This window comes from Dipodomys spectabilis, unplaced genomic scaffold, assembly GCF_019054845.1.
Source record: "Dipodomys spectabilis isolate Male_0828 unplaced genomic scaffold, ASM1905484v1 ptg000079l, whole genome shotgun sequence".
NCBI classification, from domain to species: Eukaryota; Metazoa; Chordata; class Mammalia; order Rodentia; family Heteromyidae; genus Dipodomys; species Dipodomys spectabilis.
Genome location: NW_024870756.1, coordinates 1,196,373 through 1,223,332, shown reverse-complemented (window position 1 = coordinate 1,223,332; position 26,960 = coordinate 1,196,373). Strand labels below are relative to the sequence as shown.

The window sequence follows — 26,960 nt, the reverse complement described above, 5'->3', positions numbered from 1 at the left end:
CTTTATGTTTTCCAAGTCTTTCCATTTCCTAACAAATGGGGCAATGTCATTCTGATGGAGGCATAGAATTCCATTGTGTATATATACCACATTTTCTTGATCCATTCATCCACGGAGGGGCATCTGGGTGGATTCCAAATCGCAGCTACTGCAGCGACCTCCACCCCGCCCCGCCCTCCAAGTCTCGATCCTCCCCTGCAGCGCTACCCGCCGCCTCTAGGGCGCGCTTTTCCTCGCCCGTTCTGCGCCGGCGCACGCCTTTCGCGACGCAGGAGATCTGTCTGCGACTGCGCACCCAGACTAAGATGATGGCGGCGGTGGTCACCCGCCGGGCCTGGAGAGCTGCGGCTACTGCCGCCGGGCTGCGCTGGCGGTAGGTGACGGCCCGTTCCGGGGACCCCGAATAGGGCTCCCGCTGGGCGTCTCCGGCGGAGCGTTCGCCGTCTCGCTGCCTCTTCTCAAGGGGTTAGGGTCGTGCGTTTGATGGAGGCCCAGGCCTGCCCCTGTGGCCTGGCGTCCGCCCGCAGGTGGGCGGCTGTGGGCTGGTGTGACCAGGCCGCCCGAGCTCTGGCCGGATCGGGTACCCCGCGAGGGGCACCCCGGAGCCCTGCGGGCCCCACCTTCAGAGAAGGGACCGAGCTGGCTTTAAAGTCAGTATCCCCTCGCTGGTCAGCACGTGCATTGGTTCCCTAAGTCCTTTAAACAAAAATCAGTGCCTTACCGAGGTCTGGAAAGAAGACGTGACAAGGCCAGGGTCACACATTTCCAGAGTGTTGGAACTATGAGGACAATCGACAAGCTTGACTTTGCCAGCACCACCCTGCTTCGGCCCCCTCTGCACTTTGGCCCACCTTTGCCCCACGTTTGCGCCCCCACCCCCCCTCGCCTGTGGGGCATGTGAGGCCTGAACTCTGGGCCTGAGCCCTGGCCCTCAGCTCTTCAGCTCAAGGCTAGCACTGTACCACTTGAACCACAATGCCACTTTCCAGCATTTTCTGCTTAGGTGGTACAGAGGAATTGAATCCAGGGCCTCATGCATGCAAGGCAAGCACTCTACCATTGAGCCACCTTCCCAGCCCCACCTTTGCCCCTTTTCTTTAGGTTTCCCCAACAGGTCTGTCAACATTGCAGGTGTTAGACTGTCATTTTATTTCTTCAGAATAATGCCTCACAAGGTCTTGTGTTTGCCTTGCATGCATGAGGCCCTGGGTTCGATTCCTCAGCATCACATAAGCAAAAAAGCTGGAAGTGGTGCTGTGGCTCAAGTGGTAGAGCGCTAGCCTTGAGCAGAAGACTGAGGGGCAGCGTCCAGGCCCAGAGTTCAGGCCCCACGACCGGAAGAAAAAAAACCAAAAAACAAAAAACGCCTAACAGGGAGTTAGAGTATTAGAGTTTGAGTATTCGAATATTTGGTGTTAATGGTGCTCCTGAAGTGTAGATAATTTCAAGTGGCTTCACAGATTCCTTGATTCCTCATTTAGAATTTTCCCACAATGTTATTAATGCTAATTCTTTTGTTCTGAATCCTTGGTGCCAGCTCTATCCAGTAACATCTAAAGAAATTCACTTAAGTTACAGGCTCACAACATCCCATAGTCTTTACCTACAAATGACACTTAAAGATCACCAAAGATGGGAAGAGTGGTAGGTCATCTGTATTCCATTTACTTGATGCCTACTTTTTCCTTTATGAATACCAGAATTTGGTTTTGTAAGAGAAATGTGACACAGCTTGTTTGTTACGTTTTAGGTGAAAAGCAGAGAAAAATAAGTTTTGAAGTAATTGTGTGTGATCACAAAAATGTCTCCTGTGCTTAAAATTCTCCTATGATTTCATAGTTGTAATGCATAGCAATATTTTAAGTTAATTATTACAGTAGATTATATCACAGTTCTTCGTGGTTTTTTTTTGTTTTTTGTTTTGGTTTTTTTGGGGGGTCCAGTTGTGGGGCCTGAACTCTGGGCTTGGGCACTGTCCCTCAGCTCTTCAGCTCAAGGCGAGTGCTCTACCACTTGAGCCACAGCACCACTTCTGGCTTTTTCTGCTTATATGGTGCAGAGGAATTGAACCCAGCCCTCATGCATGCAAGGCAAGCGCTCTACCACTGAGCCACCTTCCCAGCCCCAGTTCTTAGTTTTTTTTCACTATTAAAGTCACATTTTATTTTATACTCTACAGTAGTACTTTGCGTAGTAGTACTTTCGTCACTTGGATGTTATATAATTATATCTCCTGTAATTGAGAATATGAGTCTCCCTTTGATATTTATCTGTTTTTGAAATTTTGGCATTATTTGCCAAAATAATAATGTGTATGGAAATAATGTGGTTGAAAAATGAAAACAAAGTCAGGTCTATAATTTTTCTTTTCTTATTTTTTTTTTCTGTTCTCCTTCTCCTCCTCCTCCTCCTCCTTCCCCTCCTTCTCCTCCTTTTCCTTCTTCCTCCTCCTCCTCCTCCTCCCTCCTCCTCCTTCTTCTTCCTTCCCTCCTCCTTCTTCCTCCTCTCCCCCTCCCCCTCCTCCTCTTCTTCCTCCCCCTCCTCCTCCCTCTCCCTCTTCCTCCTCCTCCTCCTCCTTATTCTTCTTCCCAGCACTAAGGCTTGAACTAGAGCCTGGGTGCTGTTCCTAGCTTTTTTTTCACTTAATGCTGGCACTCTAGTACCTGAGCCACACCACTACTTCTAGTCTTTTCTGTGGTTAATTGGAGAAAATAGTCTCCCAGACTTTCTTGCCTGAGATGGCTTTGAACCACAGTCCTCAGACCTAAGCCTCTGAGTATCTAGGATTACAGGCATGAGCCATCAGTGCCTGGCTATATTTGGTTTTATTATATTGCTAATTGTATTTAAAATTTGCATGCCTTTTTTAATGAATGAAAAGCAGAAACTGAATTTAAATGATTAGATCTCTTAAGATGTCATTTATTATTTGTTTCAAAATGTAGACTGTGTCATAAGATGAATCCATATGTCATCAAGAAGCAATCTCTGCATCAGTTTGTACAAAGATCCCCTTTCCCACCACATCCAGCCTTGCATCATGCAGGTAAAGTTTCACCTCTTAGAGCAAAGTATGACTGAGAAACTAATGGAAGTCTCAAGGATTTTTATGAAATATGAATTTGCAGATTTTTTTATTCAGGGATTTAAAAAAATGTAGTGTTTTAGTTTTATTTTTCTATTGTAACTATTTGCACAGGTTATATCTAATAAACCTGTGAAATTTAAGAGTCCTTTTAACATATCCCCTGGTGCATGAGTTGCTTGACAAGTGATTTCTGAATTGAAACTATTGTAGAAAGAAGTTATACATGAAATTTGTTTCCAAGAATCAGGCATATTTGAATCTATTGCTTTCCTTATTTTGATAGGAAAACTTCTAAAATCAAATTTATGGCTTTTATCTAGACCTTGAGATTTTAAATGTAGTTTTCTTTGTCAAAATCAATTATTGTAGATTTGTTGGCAGAATTGTGGATAGTCTTTGATTTTTTTAATATTGGAAATAAGTGTGAAGATAGAAGTTTAAAACAATTTTGAAGAATAACCACTGTAATGTGATTAGGGAAGCTTGGGAGAGTGTGTCTGTTTAAATGCCTCTATATGTGGCTATGGGCTATAAGCATATGATTCAATTTGTCTCTCTTTTTATCACTAATATGGTCACCTTCCTTTGGCTATAGTCAGGTTTTGACTGCAATGGCTCAGGGCATGCCCTTAATCAGGATAACATCTTACCTCTTCTGTGCACTGGAGGAGAAGAATGCTTCATGCTTGCCTATTCCCTTGCACAAAAGAGTTTAGGTGTGTATAATTGAGTAACTCAGCACGTCAGACCTTTTTAATTAGACTTAAATTTTGCAAGACTAAAGTATATGGTCATATATACAGGCTTTATATTGAATACCTGCTAATTTTAATATTGTTACTGATTTTAAGCACCACCAATCTGTTGTGGATGTCATAGCAAGCATAAAAAGAAAAATATTTTATATCAGATTCAACCTGTTTTAACTCTTAAGACATTTTCAGGAATATTTTTCTGGATGCTAGATCTAGGAGTCTTATTTGAAATACCTAATTAAACCAATTATGATTTTGTTATTCAATTTAGTCTTTTAAAATGGCTTGTCAAGTATGCAAAGAGAAAAGTTATCTGGTAATGTTACATATTTTCATAATTTTATTTCAGGCATTATGTAGAGAACATATGTTCATTAGGGGGTGGGAGGTGTAGTAGAATTTTGAACTCAGACCCATACACTTGCTAGGCTTTACTTGAGCCCTCTTATGCTTTTTTTTTTTTGGTCGCGGTGCCTGAGCCACAGCACCACTTCTGGCTTTTTCTGCTTATGTGGTGCTGAGGAATCGAACCCAGGGGCCTCATGCATGCAAGGCAAGCACTCTACCACTGAGCCAACTTCCCAGCCCTTGAGCCCTCTTATGATCTTAAATGATATGGTTGTTGTCTTTCACATTTATAGTTTTTATCTTCAAGTATTTCGTTGTGTAAGAATAATTTTCCTCAAGTGGACTGTGAAGCCAGATGTAATTATTCAAATATTAGTAGAGTGCCTAATATATGCAGAGACTGGTAGCTAATAAATTGTTAAGACTGAAAAAGAAAAAAAAATGGTTCAGAACCAGTTGAAGGAACTTTGCAATCCTTTATTCATAGAAAGTGATGTTAATTTTTTTTTTTTTTTTTTGCCTGTCATGGGGCCTGAACTCTGGGCCTGGACACTGTCCCTCAGCTCTTCAGCTCAAGGCTAACACTCTACCACTTGAGCCACAGCACCACCTCCAGCTTTTTCTGCTTATGTGATGCTGAGGAATCAAACTTAGGGCCTCATGCATGCAAGACAAGCACTCTACCACTGAGCCACCTTCCCAGCCCATGATGTTACTTCTTTCTTTAATATTTCATTTGAAAAATTGTTCCCTTATAATGTAAGCTTCTCTTAGGAATGTCTCAGTTGGAGGCATAAATATTTTAAATAAAGTGCTTGAACATTGAAGTTTGATTATTTTTCTCTCTTTACAATTTCTCTGGTTAACATGTCAGCAATTGATGTCAAATTAGGACATTAACTTAAGCAAAAGGTACAGTAGTTTAATTTCTGCTTCATTCAGAAAATGATTTAAAATTATTTCTCAGCTGTCAAGCTAGAACTTTCTCCCTAAATGGCCAAGAAAAGCACTGAAAGGCAGTGAATATAACTCAGTGGTAAAAACACTTACCAAGCATGTGCCACCTACTATATATTTTGCCAAATTTAATCACTTTCAATTTAAAAATAAAACTATTGCTTTTGAGAATTTTGTTTCTCCTAAAATATATGGCATGATGATAATGGCAAAATAGGAAGACTGTTCTTAAGCCCATTTTCCTTTGATGCTTAGCACTAACTGATAAGGATTAACAGTACACTGGTTAAGATTCAGTACCAGAAAATTATCCAGACTTGAGTTCTGGTCATTTCACTGACTCTGAGTGATTTGAGCTTTAATTTCCTCATTGATAATATAGGGCCCTGGTGGTTCCTGAATGTAATTCTAGCTACTCAGAAGGCTAACATCTGAGGAAAAAGGTTCAAAGACAGCCTAGGCAAGAAAGACTGAGATTCTCATCTCTAACCACCTCAAATGGTACAGCTGTCCCTGAGACAGTGCCCAGGCCTTGAGTTCAAGCCTTAGAACACACACACACACACACACACACGCACACGCATGCATGCACGCACGCACGCACACACACACACACACACACACACACACACACACACACACACGAGAAAAAGGATAAAGCTGGAAACATTTCAGCAGTATAGTGCTTACCTGTCATGCACAAAGCCTTGGGTTTGGTTCCTAGCACTGCTGATAAAATAAAAACAAAAATAGACACAGTGCCTCTAAGATTTATTTTCTAACTAATAAAGGTTTGTTTAACCAGCATGTTTATTGTTTTCAAATGCTGAAAACTCCAATGCTATTCTCTTGTTCTGCAAGTTTCCATAACTGCAGGATAGTAAATTAAACATACTGTCTGTTCTCTGTTGCATTAATGAATTCATTCCAAATATAATCATAGTCCTAGAAGAAATACACACAAAATGAGTCTATGAAGATACTTCTTAAATATTTCAGAAAATAATTCACATAGATGTTCACTTATATGATATTTTATATTGTTACTTACAGTAATATTGGACAAGTTACTTAACATCTCTGAAACTCATTTCCTTTATGTGGTACAAAATGGCAAAAATAGTTCTTCCCCTGACTCCTGCCCAGATTTCACTATGTGGACCAGGTTGTACTTGAGCTCATGATCTTTCTGCCTCAGTCTCCTTAGTGCTGGTACTACACATTTGTGTTTCTATACCTAGGTCAATAGTCACCTTTTTTTTTTTAGTTGTTCATGAGGCTTCTTTTGCTCAAGGCTATTGGTCTACTACTTTGAGCCAAAGGGCCACTTCTAATTTTCTGGTGATTATTTGGAGATAAGAGTCTCATGGACTTTCCTGACTAGGCTGGCTTTGAACTACGATCCTCAGATCTCCACCTCCTGAGTTGCTAGTAACTTTTTCTTTTTCACTTTTTTTTTTTTTTTTTTGCCAGTTGTGGGGCTTGAACTCAGGTCCTGGGCACTGTCCTTGAGCTTTATTTGCTCTACTACTCTACTACTTGAACCATACTGCTACTTCTGGCTTTTTCTGTTTATGTGGTACTGAGGAATCCAACCCAGGGATTCATGTACAGTAGGCAAACACTCTCCCACTAGGCCACATTCCCAGGCCAATAGTAACTTTTTAATAGGGTTGTTAAACGCATACATTCATTTTACTTTTCATTTATTTATTTGTTTAACAAATTTATTTTTCAAAGTAATGTTGTTAGAAATAAACAGTGGGTTTAAAGTGTAGTTGATTACATAGGGAAATTCCAAAAATAAAGCATACATGCATTTTAAACACTTGCCTATGTATCTGGCATATCATAAACAAATGTTATTACAGTTATAAATTGTTGAGCTTATTGTTTTTTTAAAAAATGGTAGCATTTTGGAAAGAAGTGACTATGACATTGTATTATATTAGTATCATAATGATAGAAATCTATAATTAGTACTATGATAGCCATTGGTTCCAAACTGCAAAACAGATTTATATGACTTCTGAATTGTGATAAGTTTACTTAAGAGTAATATCCTATTTAAGAGTAAGAGTAAAATATTGCTGAAATCTGGTGAATAATAAAATTTTCTAAGTGATCATCATATTAGTATAAAATCCAGTGCAGCTATCTTAAATATAGATGTATTTCTTTCTTGTTTTAACTACTGCTTATTTTCTCAGCTTGGAAAACAAAGCTTTTTGGGGTTCTCTTTTTCTTTTGGTTCCCTGAAAAATGAGTACTTCATAGTCTATAAACTTGTTAGCTCCTCTTTATTTTTTTTTCCTAGCATAACAACATCCTTCTTTTTCTTTTTTAGTGCGGCACATGTTTATTCAAACACAAGATACCCCAAATCCCAACAGTTTAAAGTTTATACCAGGAAAACCAGTTCTTGAGACAAGGACAATGGATTTTCCCTCACCAGCTGCAGCATTTTGCTCCCCTCTGGCTAGGTATATTACTGTTTGTTTTGGCTTTTACTGAAAAACATAAACAATTGATGTTGATGTTAAGACAGCCTTATTTACCTATTGCAATTTTATGTGACACTGCATTGATTTCAGCATATTACATACTTTATTTTCTTTTCAGTTATGAGATAAAAGAACAGTAAGACTTGATGTTAGAAAACTTTTCTCGTGCCGGGCACTGGTAGCTCACGCCTGTAATCCTAGCTACTCAGGAGGCTGAGATCTGAGGATTGCGGTTCAAAGCCAGCCTGGGCAGTAGAGACCGTGAGACTCCTATCTCCAATAAACCACCAGAAAACCGGAAGTGGCGCTGTAGCTCAAGTGGTAGAGCGCTCCCCTTGAGCTGAAGAGCTGAGGGACAGCACCCAGGCCCAGAGTTCAAGCCCCACGACCGACCAAAAAAAAAAAAAAGAAAACTTTTCAGTGGTAGAGCTCCTGCCTTTTATGTGTTCATGATAAATTTTATGTTCTCTTTATAAATCTGATGGTTACAAACAAGAAAATTTTGCTCAATTCATTTTATAAGTGCCAAATATTTCACTCAGAACTATAAACTATTAAAATCATCAACTATGGCATAATTTTTTAAAAATTTGTCAATTGAATAGTTTTTAAATTCACGAAAGACAAGTTTAAATGTATGTCAGAAATAAGAAAGCACAAGTGATAAATTTTTAAAATGCACATCTGTTGAGTCAGTAGCCACAGGAATCATTTATAAAAAGTAATATTAGAGTCAAATAACATCAACTAAATATTTTTCTTTTTGTGATGCTAACCACCCATTCAACAACTCAATTCTACTTCCAACCCTAATTGAAATATTTTGTCACTTTATCCTAATACTGATTGCTAAAGATATTGTGAGATTACTGGGCTGGGAAGGTGGCTCAGTGGTAGAGCATTTGCCTTGCATGCTCAAGGCCCTGGGTTCGATTCTTCAGCACCACATAAGCAGAAAAAAAAAAAAGCCGGAAGTGGCGTTTCCATGAGACTCTTATCTACAACTAACCACTAGAAAAACCGGATGTGGTGCTGTAAGCTCAAATGGTAGAGTGTTCCCCTTGAGCTGAAGAGCACAAGGACAGCCCGGAAGCCCAGAGTTCAAGCCCCACAACCGACAAAAAAACAAAAACAAAAAAACAAAAAAAAAAACCCTGAGATTACTATTTTTATACAGATTTCTTTTTTTTTTTTTTTTTTTTTTGGGTCCGGTCGTAGGGCCTGAACTCTGGGCCTGGGCGCTGTCCCTCAGCTCTTCAGCTCAAGGCTAGCGCTCTACCACTTGAGCCACAGCGCCTCTTCTGGCTTTTTTCTTTTTGCTTATGTGGTGCTGAGGAATCGAACCCAGGGCCTCATGCATGCAAGGCAAGCGCTCTACCACTGAGCCACCTTCCCAGCCCTTTTATACAGATTTCTATACAGCAATTTTGTATATCTCATTTAGAAGAACTAGAGACAAGTCACAGAAATAGATTTTAAACTTTCTAGTTATTAAATATGTATATTTCCTTTGACTTAAACATCAGCTTCCCAAAATATATCTTAGTGCATTTATTTTTTCACACTTTTTGACACTAACTATAATATGAAATGTTTTACATGGTAATGAAATGCATGTGTGTGAAACATGTAGAGGAAATACATTTTTGTCATCATGGGGTTTGAAATCAGTGCCAGGATGCTGTCCCTGAGGTCTTTTGCTCAAGGCGAGTGCTCTTCCCCTTGGAGCACAGCACCACTTCCAGTTTTCTACTGGTTAATTGAAGATAAGAGTCTCATGGACCTTCCTGCCCAGGCTGGCTTTGAACGATAACCCTCAGGTCTCAGCCTCCTAAGTTGCTAGTATTATAGACATGAGCCACTAGCACCTAGTGAAATGAATTTTTTTTTTTTTTTTTGGTCAGCCGTGGGGCTTGAACTCTGGGCCTGAGCGCTGTCCCTCAGCTCTTTAGCTCAAGGCTAGCACTCTACCACTTGAGCACAGCTCCACTTCCACTTTTCTGATGGTTTAATGGAGATAAGAGTTTCATGGAGTTTTCTGCCCGGGCTGGCTTTGAACCATGATCCTCAGGTCTCAGCGTCCTAAGTAGCTAGGATTATTGGCATGAACCACCTGCACTTGGCTTTGAAATGAATTTTTATATCTCCTTTTTGTCTTATAATGTTCAGAATTATTTTTAAGTAATTATTTTAAATAAAATAATAAAATTCCAATGACTACATTATTGATTTTTGCAACTATATGCTAGAGTTTAGGAACACTGTCTTGCAGAATAGTCACACATGTACACATAGATGTATAAGGAAGTTTATTGTAGTATAGTTGGTAATGGTCTGAAAATAGGAAGTTGGTTCAGTGGTAGAGTGCTTGCCTCACATGCATGAGGCCCTGGGTTCAATTCCTCAGCACCATGTAAGCAGAAAAAGCCAGAAGTGGCGCTGTGGCTTAAGTGGTAGGATGCAAGCCTTGAGCTGAAGAGCTGAGGGACAGTGAGTGCCCAGGCCCAGAGTTCAGGCCACACGACCGACAAAAATAAAAAGAATCATCTGCAAGCCAAATGTAAGCTCCTGAAAAGAAGGCTATCTGTCTCCCTTATCATTGTTTTGCTAATGCTTCAGACACAGCTTGTTATTCAAAAATGTCCAAATATTTGCTGAGTGAATGAATGACTGAGTAAATGAATAAATACGTAGTATTCTATCTTTAGGAAGGCTTTTGACAGTCATCCTTTTGTTTGTATCTAAGTAACTCATCTCTTTATTATCAAGTCCTACTACATTTTTTGCATGTACCACAATTGTTTTATTCATTCACTAGTTGATGAACATTTTCAGGGTTTGGGGGAGCTGTTAGAAGTAAAACTGTATGAATATTCATGTACAAGTCTTTGTGGAGCATATATTTTCATTTCTCTTGAGTCAGTACCTAGAAGTGGGATTGATGGATAAGAAGATGAAACAAAACTGGCCATGAGTGTATTAGCTGGTGATAGGTAGATGGAAGAGGTTCTTTTACTTTTATTGCTACTTTTCTATATGTTTGAAATTTTTCATATAAAACATTTTCTGTATTCACAGGCAGTTATTTAGAATCGAAGGAGTAAAAAGTGTGTTCTTTGGACCAGATTTCATCACTGTCACAAAGGTATATAGAGAATCATAGAAAATAAGACTTGAAGTATTTATAGCTTTTTTGTAGTCCAGTGCCCTTTCCCAGAATCTTCATTCTTTTTTTTCACCATTGTGCCTAGTATAGAATTCCCATTCCTATTGTCTTTAACACATACAAAATTTTAAAAATCAGATTGTCTTTTCTAAAGTCAATCATTTAAGAAAAATTTTAAGTTGAAATTAATTAGCACCCAGACCTAACTACACTCTGAATGCTTCATTTTTCAGAAAAAAAAAATCCTTGAGCCACAGCAAGTCACATGCAGTGTCCAAGATTATACGACTAGCCAACAGTGAGACAACACTCAACCTTGGCAGGGCTAGAATTCAGTTTCCAAGCGTTATTTCAAGTGTCTTTACTTGTTGCTTAAAGTGTTAATTGTTCTGAATTCTCAGAAAGCCCTTTCTTGGCTATCATAAAACAATACTCCCTACAGGAGTGAATTTGTTTTCTTTATTACATTTAACCACTTAATATTTGTTATTTTGTTACCTGTCTTTCCTTCCTACACTAGAATGAAAACTCCATGAAGATAAAGATTGTCTCCTAAAATAATGATTATTACATAGTTGGCATAAAAAGTCATTTTTTGAAGGAGACAATGATACAGAATTTCCTGAATTAAATTTTTTGCTTCTAATTCTTTTCCTCAAATGAAAGGTTATGGTGAGCAGATATGGGTTGACTGACCCTCAGCCATTACCATTGTAACCAATGGATAGATTTCTACCCAATCTTTGTTATATTTTAGTTTTTATTTCTCTCTTTCTCTCTATTTATTGAGATAATTCTATTTGTTGAGGTAGAATTCTATTCCAGTTGTCAAATAATTCATTAAAACATTACCTGTGCGGGGCATGATGGTACAAGCATGTAGTTCCAGCACATGGAAGGGTGAGGCAGGGGCATCACAACTTTGAGGCCATCCTAGGGTATGTAGCAAACCCTTTCTCTAAGCAAAACAAAACAAGCTGGGCACTGGGGACTCAGGCCTGCAATTTTAACTAAATGAGAGACTGAGATCTGAGTATCAGTTCTAGGCCAGTCTTGGCAGAGAATGTGATGGTCTCTATCTTCTGGAGGGTAGTTGGACATAGCGGCATATACCGTGATTCTAAGAAATCTAAAGATTGGCAGATTACAGCTCAGGCCTGTCCCTGGGCAGGAATTAAGACCCTATCCTAAAAATAACCAGTGAAAAACCAAGCTGGGGCATGGCTAAGTGGATCATGTTAGCCTAGCAAACATGAGGCCCTGAATTTAATATACATTTATTTTCCTAAATACTAGACATATTAGTAGTTTCATGCTATGTCCATAGCAGTGCCTGCTTCTTAAACCTTTTGTTTATTGCTTGGTTCTAAGTTCATGACAAAAAGAATCCCTTTATCCACATTGAGTCAGTTTTGAATAGTATTTTAAGTGAGATTCTAGCTAATAGCATCTTAAATCTAGACTATATTTCTATTTTCTCAAAAAAGAAGTTTCCTTAAATAAAATAAAGAATAATCCATGTGCTGATGGCTCACACTTGTAATCTTTGTTACTCAAGAGGCTGAGATCCAGAGGATTGAGATTCAAAGCCTTTCAAGGCAGAAAAGTCCATGAGACATCAAAGTAACCAGCAAGAACTGAGCTTGGAGGTATAGCTTGTGTGGTAGAGCTAGCTGAGCCAAGTATGAAGCCCTGGATTCAAACCTTGGTATTAGCAGAAAAAAGGACAAAACATGTTATATTTTTTTATTTTGAAGACATTGGTATTATTTAGGTATTTACTAATGATCTTTTTATTTATGGAAAAAATGTTGTCTAAGGATATAGATCAAACAATTTTATGGAATCTTTTTTTCTAGCAGAGTGGCCATTATTCCACAGCATCTTTGAATTTGTTTCAACATTTTTTATGGAATATAATATAAATTGAACTCATAGCTGTGGAATGGCCTGTGTATTTGCTTAAGTAGTTCTAACTTATTTTTGTTAAAAGAATGAGAGAATCTCTTTATCTCTGTCTTTAAAAATAGAGACTCTGGGCTGGGAAGGTAGCTCAGTGGTATAGTGCTTGCCTTGAATGCCTGAGGCCTTGGGTTTGACTCCTCAGCTCCACATAAGCTGAAAAAGCCAGAAGTGGCACTGTGGCTCAAGTGGTAAGGCGCTATTGAGCTGAAGAGATGAGGCAGGACTTGCAGGAGCTTACCATCATCGAGAGGTCTGTCTGCCAGGGCCTCAAGAAACCAGAAGAAATTGATAGTTGATGAAGAACTCAGTGATACTGAAAGGCCTATTTCAGTGCTGGTCAAGATATCCAAGGAACAAGTGTGATTGCAAATCTTCCAGTTTTGATGTGACAACCCCACTGCACCTCAGAGAGTCTTGCCAAAAGTCAGAGAGGTCCTGCATGTTGCCAATGTGGAAATGCAATTAACTGCTATGGTGTCATTCCTGACCATCCTGCAGGAAGAATCAGTGCCAGTCCATACCCAGAATTCAGGCACCATAACTGACACACATGCACAAAAAAGATAGAGAATCTGTTCAATATTTTAATTCTCTGCATCATATAGTATCTTTTAATATTTTAATAATTCTTGCCTGTATAAGGCATGGTACATACAACACACTTGATAAAAGTTTGATGAGTGAATACATAGCAGGCTGTTCCATTGTGTCTTTTAACTCGATATGTGACTCTGAAGTAGAGCCACATATTTTGTAGAAATGGGTGCTGTTGTAAAGTCTATATAGGAAATGTGCTTGGAAGGTTCACAGTGGTATTCTGAATTTGTCTTTGCCCTGGGTTTGAAATACAGCATTTCCCTTTATATGTTTGTAGGAAAATGAAGAAATAGACTGGAATTTACTGAAGCCAGATATTTATGCAACAATTATGGACTTCTTTGCATCTGGGTTACCCCTGGTTACTGAGGAAACACCTGCAGGAGAAGCAGGTAATGTGTTGAGTAATTAATATTTATCTTTTGCCAGACTTTTCTACTTTGTTCACATTTGTCTTGATTGTAGAAGTGATAGGAAAACAGATTTTTATCATTTGATATGTTTGGCTTTGGTGCCAATATCAGAAAGGGTAAATACATGTATGGTTTTATTTATGCTTTTTGAAAAATTTTAATGTAAATTTGATGATTGCACAAAGGTAAAACTTTCCATTATGAATTATTTTTCCTGTGGTGTTTGGGATAAACCCAGGGTCTTGAACATAGTTTGACAAGCTCTCTATTACTGAGCTAAGTCCCTAGCCCTCAGTTACAAAGTCTTTGTACATGAAAGAAATAATGTAATGATCATTAGTTTGTCCTCCATTTACTTTTAACAGATATTAACTCTGTGTATATGTGTGTATGTGTATATATGTGTGCATGTGTGGGTTGTTGATCAGACAAATGCTCATTTTTTGCCATAGTTGCTTTAGATCCTTTTTTACTTTTTTCTGGTTGGTCATAGGGCTTGAACTCAGGACGTGGGCACTGTCTCTGAGCTTTTGTGTTTAAGGCTAGCATTCTACCACTTTGAGCTACACTTCCAGTTTTGGGGTAGTTAACTGGAGATAAGAGCCTCATGGACTTTCCTGTCTGGGCTGGCCTCGAACTAAGATCCTTAGATCTCAGTCTCCTGAGTAGCTAGAATTACAGGTGTGAGTCACTAGCACCAGTTTTTAGATCCATTTTGAAATAAAATATTAATGATAATACAAATACTCTTATTTTCCCTTTGTATTTACAGAGATGTGTGAACTTCTTGTTATACTTTACTATGCATTTAAGTCTGAAGGGAATATACAGTACTGGTTTTTTTTCTATAGTCCCAAATTCTGGGATTATAGACACATGCCACTATGCCATCTTCTCATGTTTGTTCTTAACCTTTGAATAACTTGTGTTATACTATTACTTTATCATTACAGTGTGATTTCTTTGAAATACATCCATTAAAAATATAGTTTTAGTTCATTTCAATTGGTGAATGATATTCTATTATATGAATAAACTACAGGTAGTTTGTTCCTTTTACTTGTGTTCCAGTTGGTCACTTGTATTGATTTCTATTAAAAAGACTGATGCAGGGGATGTTCTTATGCAAGTCTTTTGTATATGTGTAAAATATGTGGAATGCTTTTGTAGAATATGCTCCTAGAAGTGGTTATTGTATCATAAATGCTAATTGACGTTTACATCAGCAGTATATAAGAATTGCTGGGTTTTTAAAAAATAATTACTTTTATTGTTATAAGGGTTATATAGAGAGGTCACAGTTACATAAGTCAGGTAAAGAGTACATTTTCTTTGTGTGTATGTATGTGTATGTGCCAATCCTAGGAACTCAGGGCCTGAGCATTGTCCCTGAGCTTTTTTTATGCTAAACACTATTATTCTGCCACTTGAGCCACAGCCTCATTTCCATGTTTTGTGTTCATGGACTTTCCTGTCTGGGCTGGCTTTGAACCTTGATCCTCAAATCTCAGCCTCCTGAGTAGCTAGGATTACAGGTGTGAGACACCAGTACCAGGCTAAGTTTCAATTTCTTTTGTCATTACTTAGTATTCTTTTCTTCCCTCTGGTCTGCTTCCCACTTCCCTTTCTTTCTCTCTATTTTTGGGTCCTGATAACCAGGACTCATGCATGCTCAGTGTGTACTTTACTACTGATCCAAACCCCTAACTCCTTTTGTTCTTTTTGTTTTTGAGACAGGGGTTTCACTCTACAGCTCAGGTTGGCCTCAGACTTGCTATGTAATTCTAATTTGTCTGTCAGGACTGGCTTAGAATCATGATCCTCAGATCATGATTCACAGGTGTGAGCCACCAGTGCCCTGTACTATTTTTTAGTCCTTGAAAACGAGCAAAATTTATAGATGTGCTAAAACTCTCAAGCTCTGATGTGATAAGTACTTAAATATGCTCAACTTCATTACTAAATGTTCAGTGGATCAGTATTTCTTACGTTTTCTTTAGAGAATCATGTTGTCCCCAAACTATGACGTATTTCCAACTTACATGTTGTTTGATTCTATGTTTTTAATGAATAATGAAGTCAAGAATTATCCTGTTTTCTCTCTCTGCTTTTTTCTAGCTCTTTTCTAGCTCTTCTCTTTTCTAGCTATTTTCTCTCTTTTCTAGCTCTCTCTTAGCTCTTTTCCCCAACTCTCTCTTTTTCTCTCTTTCCCAGTTCTCTCTCTTTCCCAGGCCTTTCTCCACCGTGTGGAGGACCAAGATGGCCTGGTGCCAGCCAGAACGATGAATAAACCTACCCTTACCTGAAAAAAAAAAAGAATTATCCTGTTTTAATAGTTGTATGAATACAAAATTTCTACTATTGTTTGTGATTGTTTCTAGGTTCTGAAGAAGATGATGAAGTTGTTGCAATGATTAAGGAATTGTTGGATACTAGAATACGGTATGTACTCCTCTCTCTACCCCAAATCAGATGCTGCATAGGCAGTTTTCATTATAGCAATGTACTCTTACTTGTCCATGAAGTTATAGTAGAGTGCCAAAATAAGCACAAATTAATATAAGCCACAATAAGTAACTACAAAAATTGAATTTACAGTATGTAATTTTTGTATTCATCCAAAAATATAATACACCTGCTAGAAATGCGGCCTGAGTGATAGAACACCTGGCTAGCAAGCCAAAGCTTTGTGTTCAAACCCCTGTAACCATTCACAAAGGAAAAACATGAAGATGACAGGGCTAGGATGTAGCTCTATGGTAGAGCACCTGCCTAGCAAATAAAGCCCAGAATTCATTGCCACCACCACTGGGAGAGAAAAAAAAAGATAACAGGTTTGTGGTGTAGCTTAGTGACAGAAACACATGTTCAGTTCTTAGCTCTGTACAAGACAAAATACAACAATTAAAATACCCATAGTCAAGGATAAATTTCCTTTACAGTATTGATTTGGCATTGTTATATTGGCAGTACTGGGGAAGCCAGCAACTTCCTTAGCTTGCATTCTATCACATGAGCCATGCTTCTATCCCTACTTTTTGCTAGTTGCTTAGGAGATGGTATCTAGCAAAGTTTTCTGTTTGGGCTGGCATCTAATTTTGATCCTCTAGATCTCAATCTCCTGAATAGCTAGGCATGGGTTACTGGTGCCTGATAGTATTAACTTTTTTAGAAAGATAAAAGGGCTTTAAATTTTTCTTAGAAAATTAAAAATATCTTAATTTGGAGAAAATTGTGAAGAGAAGACTACCTACATTTCAGGCAATTGGCTGTAAAGATTTAAGTTTCAGGAAGTAAAGAATAGTAGACTATGATTTTGCTTACAGTAGACCACTAGTCCATATTTTTTCAGATAAATTGTTTAAAGGCTTTAGATAAGCTGTCAAAGCCACCTAGCGTTGACGTACAAAGATCTGGTGAGAAGGGAAACCCAGTGAAACCTTCCTTCAGCATTTTCTGATTGTTGGTATAATGTCAGGATATAAAAAGCTGGGCAGAGTATAGCAGCGAAGAATCAAAGAAACTTAAGCTTTCTGAAAGTTTGTTTAGATGGGAAGAAAATTTAAATTCTGGGTTACTAATGCAGTCTTGGTTAGTAAGACTAAGATCCCAGAGAGCAGGGAAATTAAGAGGGTAAATTTACATAGTTAGTAACAATATTATATTCTAGAAAATCACCAAGAGTATGTTTTTTAATGTTTTTACCACAAAACATGCTAACTATGTAGTAGAGAGGGAGATAAGGGAGAATGATGTAGAGGGTGACTAATGAAGATACATTGTAAGCTCTTGAGCTATATACCATTCTATAGTGTATATATTGTAAAATATCATGTGTGCATTTTAAATAAATATATACATCAATAATTTTATCAACTAAAAGTAATTAGCTTAAAAGAAAGGAAGTAAACCTAACCCTCAGATTCTTCATTATGGGAGTGCATTTACTTATTCTTAGCTGTGTAGGGGAAGAGATAAGTCAAACAAGCAGCAACTGGAAAGCCGAACAGACTTTTGGCAGTTTTATTGTGCTAGGGACAAAAATTGGAGTTTAGGCTGTGTCAAGGAGGTTGGACCTCAAGAAACAACTAGACTCTTGGTTGGACTTCTGGGAGAACTATATCCTTGAAATGGAATAAAGTAGAAATAACTAAGCTAATAGAGCTGCTTAATTCAAGAATAGATTGCTCTGGTTCATGCCTATAATCCTAGCTACTTGGAAGTCTAAGAATGAGAGGCTCAAAGTTCAAAACCAGCTCAGGCAGAAAAGTACTCTTTTCAACTCAAAGCTGCATGGTGTGTGCCTGTCTTTTACCTTTATAGGAAGTTGAGATTGTGAGGACTGATGGTCTAGGTTAGCCTATACAGAAAAGTTCACCAGACTTTATCTCAGTGGAGGAAGCTGGGTACATAGTTTGTAGCTGTCATTGCAGCTATTACAGGAAGCCTAAAATAGGTAGATCATGGTCCAGGCAGGTGCCTGGATGGAAGTGAGATCCTCTCTCAAAAATAATCAGTGCAAAGAAAAAGGATAGTGATAATTATCTGTTTAGAAAATGGGAAGCCCCGGGTTCATAACCCAGTACTGCAAAAAATAAATAAAATAGAACAGATGATCTGTTGATAGAAGATAGGAAAAATCCTATCTGATGTAATATAGTGCTGAATCACTTTATTTTTTTCCATAGAGTCCATTATTTAGTAAAAAAGTTATGTCATATATTGAAATTAGAATAAAAGAAAATGAAACAGATCCATAGATAACCTATATATTAGAACTATCATACTGGTCTTTAAGATAACTATGACTAAAATATTCAAGAAAATAGATGAAAAGATGAAGAATTTCATCAGAGAACTGGATCCATAGATAACCTATATATTAGAACTATCATACTGGTCTTTAAGATAACTATGACTAAAATATTCAAGAAAATAGATGAAAAGATGAAGAATTTCATCAGAGAACTGGAATCTGTAAGAAAAATAATAATTCTTGAGCTAAAAGTAAAATAACTTAAATACTCATTTAATTATTTTAACATCAAATTAGTTACAGCTGAGGAATGGATTTGTATACCAGAATATAGGTCAGTAGAAAATATCCAGGTTGAAGCACACAGAGAAGAGAGAATAGGAAATTCAGGGAAAAAAACATAAGAGACATAGTATATGACAAAAGGGATCTAATAGTGCCCTGTAGGGTTTGAAATATACCTAGAATTAAAATAACATGACCTAAATATAAAATGTGGGGAATGTAAGTGTTTTAAGGTCTTAGAATCTAGGAAAACAATTCAATATTCTGTAAGCAGTAACTAGTAAAAGATTCTATAACAAATAACTATGTAGGGGGGGAAATTAAATACTAAAAAATACTCGATTGATGCAAAATAATAAAGGCAAGAAACAAATGATAAGATGGTAATAGAACCGCAAATATCTTGATAGTTGCATTTAACAGTATGTTGGTTGTCAACAAAAAATAAGGTTGTAAGACTAAATGTGAAAAACATGAATGTGCTACTTAGGAGTATGCACTTTAAATCAAAGGTCACAGGTTGAGAATAAAAAGATGGAGAAATGTATATTAATTGAAGAATGAATTAAAAGAAAGCTATGAAGGTATAAAAACATGTACCTTACAGCTAAAGATAGTATTACAGATACAGAGATCTTTTTGTTGTTGGTGGTGGTAGTGGTGGTAGTGGTCGTGGGGCTTGAACTCAGGGCCTGGGCTCTATCTTTGAGCTCTTTCACTCAACGCTACTCTACACACTACTTCTAGTTTCCTGGTGTTTAATCATCAACTTTCCTGCCTAGGCTGGCTTTGAACTGCAATCCACAAATCTCAGCCTTCTGAGCAGCTAGGATTACAGGTGTGAGTCACCAGTGCCCAGTGACTTTCTTGTCAGCAGGACTTTCTTGTCATCAAAGGATACTACTTATGGTACAAGATGAAACAGTAGATTTTATTGTATATGTAGAATGTGTAAGGAACTACAAATTAAAAAAAATACAGATACAGACTGGACCAACAAGTATTTTATAAAAGACGATAATCAGATGCCACTAAGCATAATAAAAAAGGGATCAGCCTCAATCATTACAAAGCCACTAGAATGTTTAAAATCACAAAGATTGACACCACCAGGGATTAGTGAGGATGCAGAGCAACTGAAACTTCTTTACTGTTGTGGGAATGCAAGTATATATAACTCTGGAAAAATATCTGGCATTGTTTACTAAATCTGCATGCATTCACACTTTTTTTTCTACACAGAAATTTTTATTGTAAGTCAAATACATTTACTTAATATATGTATTTCATGTTTTTTTTTCTTTTTTATATATTTTTTATTGTAAAAAATACTGTACAGAGGGGTTACAGTTACATGAGTAGGGTAATGAGTACATTTTCTGTTGAGCATTGTTACCTCCTCCTTTGTTTTTCTCCTACCATCCCTTCCCTTGTTACTCCCCAACTCCGCCCCCCCCAAGTTGTAAAGTTAGTTTTCAACATAGTGTCTTGTACATCTGATTGTTACAATGGGTCAACCTGTATCCTTGTTTCAGCATTTTGTTATTTCCCTTCCCTTCCCCAAATTAGAAAAATGTATATACAAGATGAAGAGGAAATAAGAATGGCCAACAGACACATGAAGAAATGCTCAACCTCTCTAGCCATAAAAGAAATGCAAATCAAGACAACATTGAGATTCCACCTCACCCCAGTTAGAATGGCTATAATCAAGAACTCTAATAACAACAGATGCTGGAGGGGATGTGGCCAAAAGGGATCCCTACTGCTTGTTGGTGGGAATGTAAACTTGTTCAACCACTTTGGAAAGCAGTATGGAGATTCCTCAAAAGACTCCACATAGAGCTTCCCTATGACCCAGCAATCCCACTTTCGGGCATTTACCCAAATGATCACAAACAAGGTCATACCAAAGGTCATACTCATTCTTGCCCATGTAATTGTAACCTCTCTGTACAGTATTTTCACACACACACACACACACACACACACACACACACACACACACACACACACACACACACACACACACACAGGAATTCTATGCCTCCATCAGAAAGAATGACATTGCCCCATTTGTTAGGAAATGGAAAGACCACACACACACACAGAGTGGAATTCTATGCCTCCATCAGAAAGAATGACATTGCCCCATTTGTTAGGAAATGGAAAGACTTGGAAGTGAAGAAAGCCAGACCCAAAGAAACATAGGTCCTATGGTTTCCCTTATTTGCAATAACTAGCATATTTCTAGGACAAGCACAAAAGGTCAAAAGCTATGTACATATGACCATATAAGATGATGCTTAAGTGAAATGAACCCCAAGATAGGGACACAAGTGGTTTTATCCTTGCTGTTGTTTTTAATGTATTTATAATGTACCATGTGATTTTTTTTTTGTTTGTTTCTTAAGTATGTTCTTCCCCCATGGTATAACCCGTTTTTGTTTTTTTTTTTTTTTCCCGGTCCAGTTGTGGGGCCTGAACTCTGGGCCTGGGTGCTGTCCCTCAGCTCTTCAGCTCAAGGCTAGCACTCTACCACTTGAGCCACAGCGCCACTTCCGGCTTTTTTTTCTGCTTATGTGGTGATAACCCCTGTTTTCACTGTATGTGATTCCGGTCCCCTGCATCTTGTATGTGCATTCACACTCTTGACTCAACAGTTTTGTTCTCAAGCATTTTCCAAGTAGTGAAGACATTAACAAGAATCTTAATTGTGGTGTGAGAATGTGGCTTAGTGGTGGAGTGCTTGCCTAGCATACATGAAGTCCTGGCTTTGATTCCTCAGTACCACATAAACCAAAAAAGTGCTGTAGCTCAAGTGGTAGAGTGTTAGCTTTGAGCAAAAGAAGCTTAAGGGCAGTGCCCAGGCCCTGAGTTCAAGCCCTAGGACTGGCAAAAAAAAAAAAAAATCTTCATGGCTATTTAGCTATTTGTAAAAGCCAGAAATTAGTTATCTAGTAATACTAATTCAAGTATCTATCAATAGTAGAATGGATAATAAATTATGGCATATTAACTTAGTGGAGTATTATGCAGCAGTGAGATTGGATGATTTAAGAGAAGAAGAACCCAGATACAAAACAGTGAATACACTTTGATTTAGATATAGAATTTGTCTTTGTAAATTATAAATTGAAGAGTAGACAAAGCTAAGCATTGGCCATAGAAATCAGGATGGTAGTTATATCAACAAGGGAATGATTAAGACAAAGGGAGACATGGTAACATATGTCTATAATCCCAGATACTTGAACTGAAATCTGGGGATTAAGGTTCAAGGCAAGCCCAGGCAAATAGCAAGACCTCATCTCAACCAACAAGCCAGGCATGGTGAGACACAGCTATAAGCCCTATGAGAAGGTGTGTAGGACCAAGGTCCAAGGCTGGTCCTGAGTAAAAATGTGAAACTCACCAGGCACCGGTGGCTTATGCCTGTAATACTTCTTACTCAGCAGGCTGAGATCTGAGGATCTTGGTCTTGGTTTGAAGCCAGTCCAGACAGGAAAGTCTGTGAAACTCTTATCTCTAATAAACTACTCAAAAAAAAAAAAAAAAAGCCAGAAGTGATGGTCAAGTGGTAGAGTGCTAACCCTGTGCACAAAGAGGCTCAGGGACAGCACTGAGCCCCTGAGGTCAAGCCCCAGGACTGGCAAAAAAAAAAAAAAGAAAAAAGAAAAAAAAGATCCTCAGCAAATTGCTGAGGATATGACCCAGTTGGTAGAATGCTTCCCTAGCAAGCAAAAGGCCTGGGCTCAAACCTCAATAGCACTGACAAAAGAAAAAAAAATCCCAAACTCTGAGCTATATTAAAATTTAAACTTCTGTTGTTTTAAATGTGTGACAAATATTCTGTGGCCCCAGGCCGACTGTTCAGGAAGATGGAGGAGATGTAATTTATAAAGGCTTTGAAGATGGCATAGTACAGTTGAAACTTCAAGGTTCTTGTACCAGCTGCCCCAGTTCAATCATTACTTTGAAAAATGGGATTCAGAACATGCTACAGTTTTATATTCCAGAAGTAGAAGGTGTCGAACAGGTATGCCAATATTATGTTTGTATAAACATGAAAAAAATATGACCCAACTTTTTTACCAAGGCAAGATCTTTGTGTTTCAGTTGTTATCAGACTTGAAGCCTTCTTATTTTTTTTAAACTAACTTTAGTATTTAGAAGCAACAGATATGTGCCAGGCATTTTTACATATATTACTACATTTAATCTCCTAATAACACGGTGTATTAACTAAGACATCCCTACTTTTTACATAAGGTAACGGAGACTCAGAAACACTGTTGTTCTGATTACAGCAGAGAAATTATGAAAAAGGGATTCAAAACATCATCCAGTTGAGGTGGAATTTAGAAGTCTTTCAAAGTGGAAGAGCTCATTTCTCCACATTATTCTCTCCCTGTGTCTATTTCTCTCCCTTTTTTTCAGGCTCTTACGTTGAGCCTCACAGATGCTGTATGTTCCATATCCCTAAACCCTTCTTATTTTAACCAGCAAGGAGCCAATGCAGGAATCATCCTTTGTTGTACTGTGAAACAGAACTTTGTGATAGGGAACTCTATCTATAGCATATTTGATTTTTTTTTTGGTCTGAACAGGCCTGAGGAATATAGATAGCACAGTACAACATTTTCTTAGTGTAGTGTCTCTCATGGTAGTGATTCTTAGCCAAGAAGCTTGGCCTTCTGGAGAGAAGTTATCAGGGAGGGGAAGATTATGTGGAGATTAGAAACCTGAGAAAACACTTTAGATATATCTGTGTCCTTACAAGAGGGCATCTCCTCCCAGCTTCTCTGAGAACCAATTCTGAGTAGCAGTACTGAAATCTGTCCTTTTGGCCCCATGTACACTAACCTCTCTTTTAAAGTTCTCATCAGCCTTCCATTTGAAATGAAACCCTACTTTAGCCCAAGCTTCTTTTTGTGTGTCTCTGTCAGTGGTGTTCAGGTCTAACCCTTGAGAAGACTAGAAATCATATCCAGGTCTTTGTATTTCTCTGCAAAACTAGCCTTGTTTTCCAAATGTCCTTTACATATTTGTATGAAGTGAGTATCAGAAGCTTGTGTTTTTGGCTCCCACCTGTATACCTAACTACTCAGGAAGATCTGAGGGTCACAGTTTGAAGCCAACCATGGCAGAAAAGTCTGTGAGACACTTGTCTTTAACCAGCAAAAACTGGAAGTGGAGATGTGACTCAAGTTGTAGAGCCTCAGCCTTGAGCAAAAAATCCAAGTGAGAGCACAAGGAATTCAAGCCCCAGTACAAAAAAAAATATCAAAATCTTATTCCAAATTTAGGAATAATTCCCTAAAATAGGAGTCAATTTATAATTTTTTTTCTCTGTCATTTGTGGGGTTTGAACTCTGGAACTCTGGGCCTGGGTGCTGTCCCTGAGCTCTTCAGCTCAAGGCAAGTTCTCTACCACTTGAGCCACAGTGCTACTTACAGTTTTCTGGTGGTTAATTGGAGATAAGAGTCTCACAGGTTTTCTTGCCCAGGCTGGCTTTGAACCACAATCCTCAGATCTCAGTCTCCTGAGTAGCTAGGATTACAGGTGTGAGCCACTGGAGCCTGGTGATTTATAATTTTATAAATCAGATATTGCTTAGATTGAATACACAATATTCCTTGGAAGTACATGTTCACTTATATTCAACATAAAAGAAAAACTATGAGAGAATTATTTTTTTCATTGATTGTCTCAGAGCAGAACCAAATTCACTTAGAATTTGGTTAATATTTGTTGGTTGTTTTCTGTTTTGTTTTGTTTTTGAGATGGAATTTTGCTGTGTTGCCCAGGCTGGTCCAGAACTCCTGGGCTCAAAATAATTCTGTATCTCAGCCTCCAAGTGCTAAGACTTCTTTGCTATCATGTGTGGCTCATCTAGACATTTTTTAAAACATATTTTTTGTTTCATTATCCATTATGGGACTCTTTAAAAAAAATTGTACTCATTGATACTTTCATACAGTAAAAAAGAAGAAACATTTTTATTCACTTGTCCAGAGGGAGTGATGCATTTTGATTTTAACTTAACTGATTATAAACATAAATTGCCATTAAAATGTAGTAGGTATGGTGAGGAGAAAAAGCATTCATAAATTTGTATGATTTTTTTAAAAAAATTGAATTCTATCACTTACATAGGAGGGAGCAGGGTTCACTGTTACATCTCCATACGTGATCTGTATTTCAGCCGGTTTCCTTCCTCCCTCACAGTCGCACCCTTGATAACTTTTCTCGTTTCCAGAGGTATTGCTCTTTCTTATCTGGATATACTTTTACTTATGGAAAGATTAACCTTTTCATTTTTTTCTTTAAGTATTCATTAGTATTTTTCTTCCTTGAGTCTTCACACTTTTAAGAGTCAGTCATTTTTTATCTGAATGATACTAAAGTAAGTAGTTAATAGTATGGTATTCTGGGTTTTTCTTTTTTTTTAAGAGACGTATTTTTGTAATACTTTTACAGTAATAGTTTAGCTTAGCTCTACAGAATATATTCAAGTAGCATATACTATAATATAATGAAGCTGCTTTAGAAACAATATACAAAGTTACTTCAGTTTTATGACTACATAGTAACAGTGAATTATTTATAGTCTTCTTTACCCAGCTGAGACTTGGGACTCTGCTACTGAAAGCCTCTGTGTTAGCCTCTTTTGAGACACAGAAGAGAGATCAGTTCTCTATGCATTTGTTTTTACTTAGGATACCAAGTTATGATTGTGAATTGTACTTAGGAACTGTTGATAGATTGATTTTTATTTGATTGCCAAGCATTGTTGTAGACTTCTTCAAGCAGGTAATTAATATTAAGACTTTCCAATCCTTTTCCTAATTCTTAAATTCTCTTTATTTTATTACTTTAGGTAATGGATGATGAGTCAGATGAAAAAGAAGCAAACTCGTCTTAAAATAATCTGGATCTTTTTGGTGGCACAGCAGTTGAACTTACTGATAACAAATAACAGGCTTTTGTTAATAATATGCTAAGGTAAAAAACAAAAAATATCATATGCTAAGGAACTTGAGGATTAATAAAATATGCCCTGTCCTCAGAGAATGATATATAAATATTATATTTTGCTTTACCACATGAGTTATTTATAACTTCTGAGTCATCTGTACACGTGGATTTTTTCCAGGGATATTTTTATTTTTGTTCATCATTTCTCTTGCTGCCTTCTTTGCATACTTATATGAAACAGTTTGAAAATAATTTTCTCCCACCTAATTTATTTGCTTTTTTTGTACAGAATAAATAGGGAGAATGCTTTTGTTGTGTGAGCTGTCTATAACAAGTTTAGTTATTTTCCACTTGTTAAAAAAAAAAAAAGGTAGAGCCAGATGCTGGTGACTCATGCCTATAATCGTAGCTACTCAGGAGGCTGAGGTCTGAGGATTACAGTTTGAAGTTAGCCTGGGCAGGAAAGTCCATGAGACTCTTAACTCCAGTTAACCATCAGAAAACCAGAAGTAGTGATGTGGCTCGAGTGATAGAGCACCCAGGTCCTGAGTTCAACCTCTAGGACTGGCATTCCCACTCCACAAGAAAGGTAGGCCAGATAGCTCACATCTGTAATCCTAGCTACTCAGGAAGCTGGGATCTAAAGATTGTGGTTCAAAGCCTGCCCAACCAGAAAAGATATATTCCATCTCCAAAATAACAAACAAAAAGCCAGCTGGAGGTATGGCTCAAATGGTTGAGACCTAGCCAAACAAACGAGCAATCTGAGAAAGTATGAGGTCCTGAATTCAAACCTTGGTATAGTTGAATAAAAAAAAAGAAGTTAAAAAATTAAAAATAAGCCAGGCGCTGGTGGCTCACACTTGGAATCCTAACTACTCAGGAGGCTTAGATTTGAGGATTGCGGTTCAAAGCCAGCCGGCAGGAAACTCTGTGAGACTTTTTTTTTTTTTTTTTGCCGGTCATGGGGCCTGAACTCTGGGGTCTGGGCGCTGTCCCTCAAACTCTTCAGCTCAAGGCTAGCGCTCTACCACTGGAGCCACAGTGCCACTTCCGGCTTTTTCTGTTTATGTGGTGCTGAGGAATCGAACCCAGGGCCTCATGCTTGCAAGGCATGCGCTCTACCACTGAGCCACCTTCCCAG

The 26,960-nt window shown here is 38.0% G+C and overlaps 1 protein-coding gene across 2 annotated transcripts; it reads left to right on the top strand.

Moving 5' to 3' along the window:
- The first annotated feature begins 283 nt into the window (after positions 1-283).
- On the top strand, positions 284-26,136 carry Nfu1 (NFU1 iron-sulfur cluster scaffold). 2 transcript variants are annotated; one of them, XM_042683115.1, is made up of 9 exons: positions 284-373; positions 2,946-3,038; positions 3,192-3,199; positions 7,496-7,631; positions 10,731-10,797; positions 13,658-13,772; positions 16,175-16,235; positions 22,699-22,873; positions 25,719-26,136. In XM_042683115.1, exons 1-9 carry the CDS (start codon positions 306-308, stop codon positions 25,761-25,763), a joined length of 768 nt encoding a protein of 255 aa, XP_042539049.1. In that variant the 5' UTR covers positions 284-305; the 3' UTR covers positions 25,764-26,136. The 2 variants fall into 2 exon arrangements, with proteins under 2 accessions (XP_042539049.1, XP_042539048.1); XM_042683114.1 differs by lacking the exon at positions 3,192-3,199 and having other exon boundaries at positions 2,946-3,046.
- Positions 26,137-26,960: the final 824 nt, after the last annotated feature.

Bases quoted from the DNA above. Each gene is read 5' to 3' on its own strand.
- Nfu1 (XM_042683115.1), top strand. From the start codon at position 306: ATGATGGCGGCGGTGGTCACCCGCCGGGCCTGGAGAGCTGCGGCTACT. The intron at 16,236-22,698 runs GTATGTACTCCT...CTGTGGCCCCAG, and splicing joins TTGTTGGATACTAGAATACG to GCCGACTGTTCAGGAAGATG. The intron at 22,874-25,718 runs GTATGCCAATAT...TTATTACTTTAG, and splicing joins AAGTAGAAGGTGTCGAACAG to GTAATGGATGATGAGTCAGA.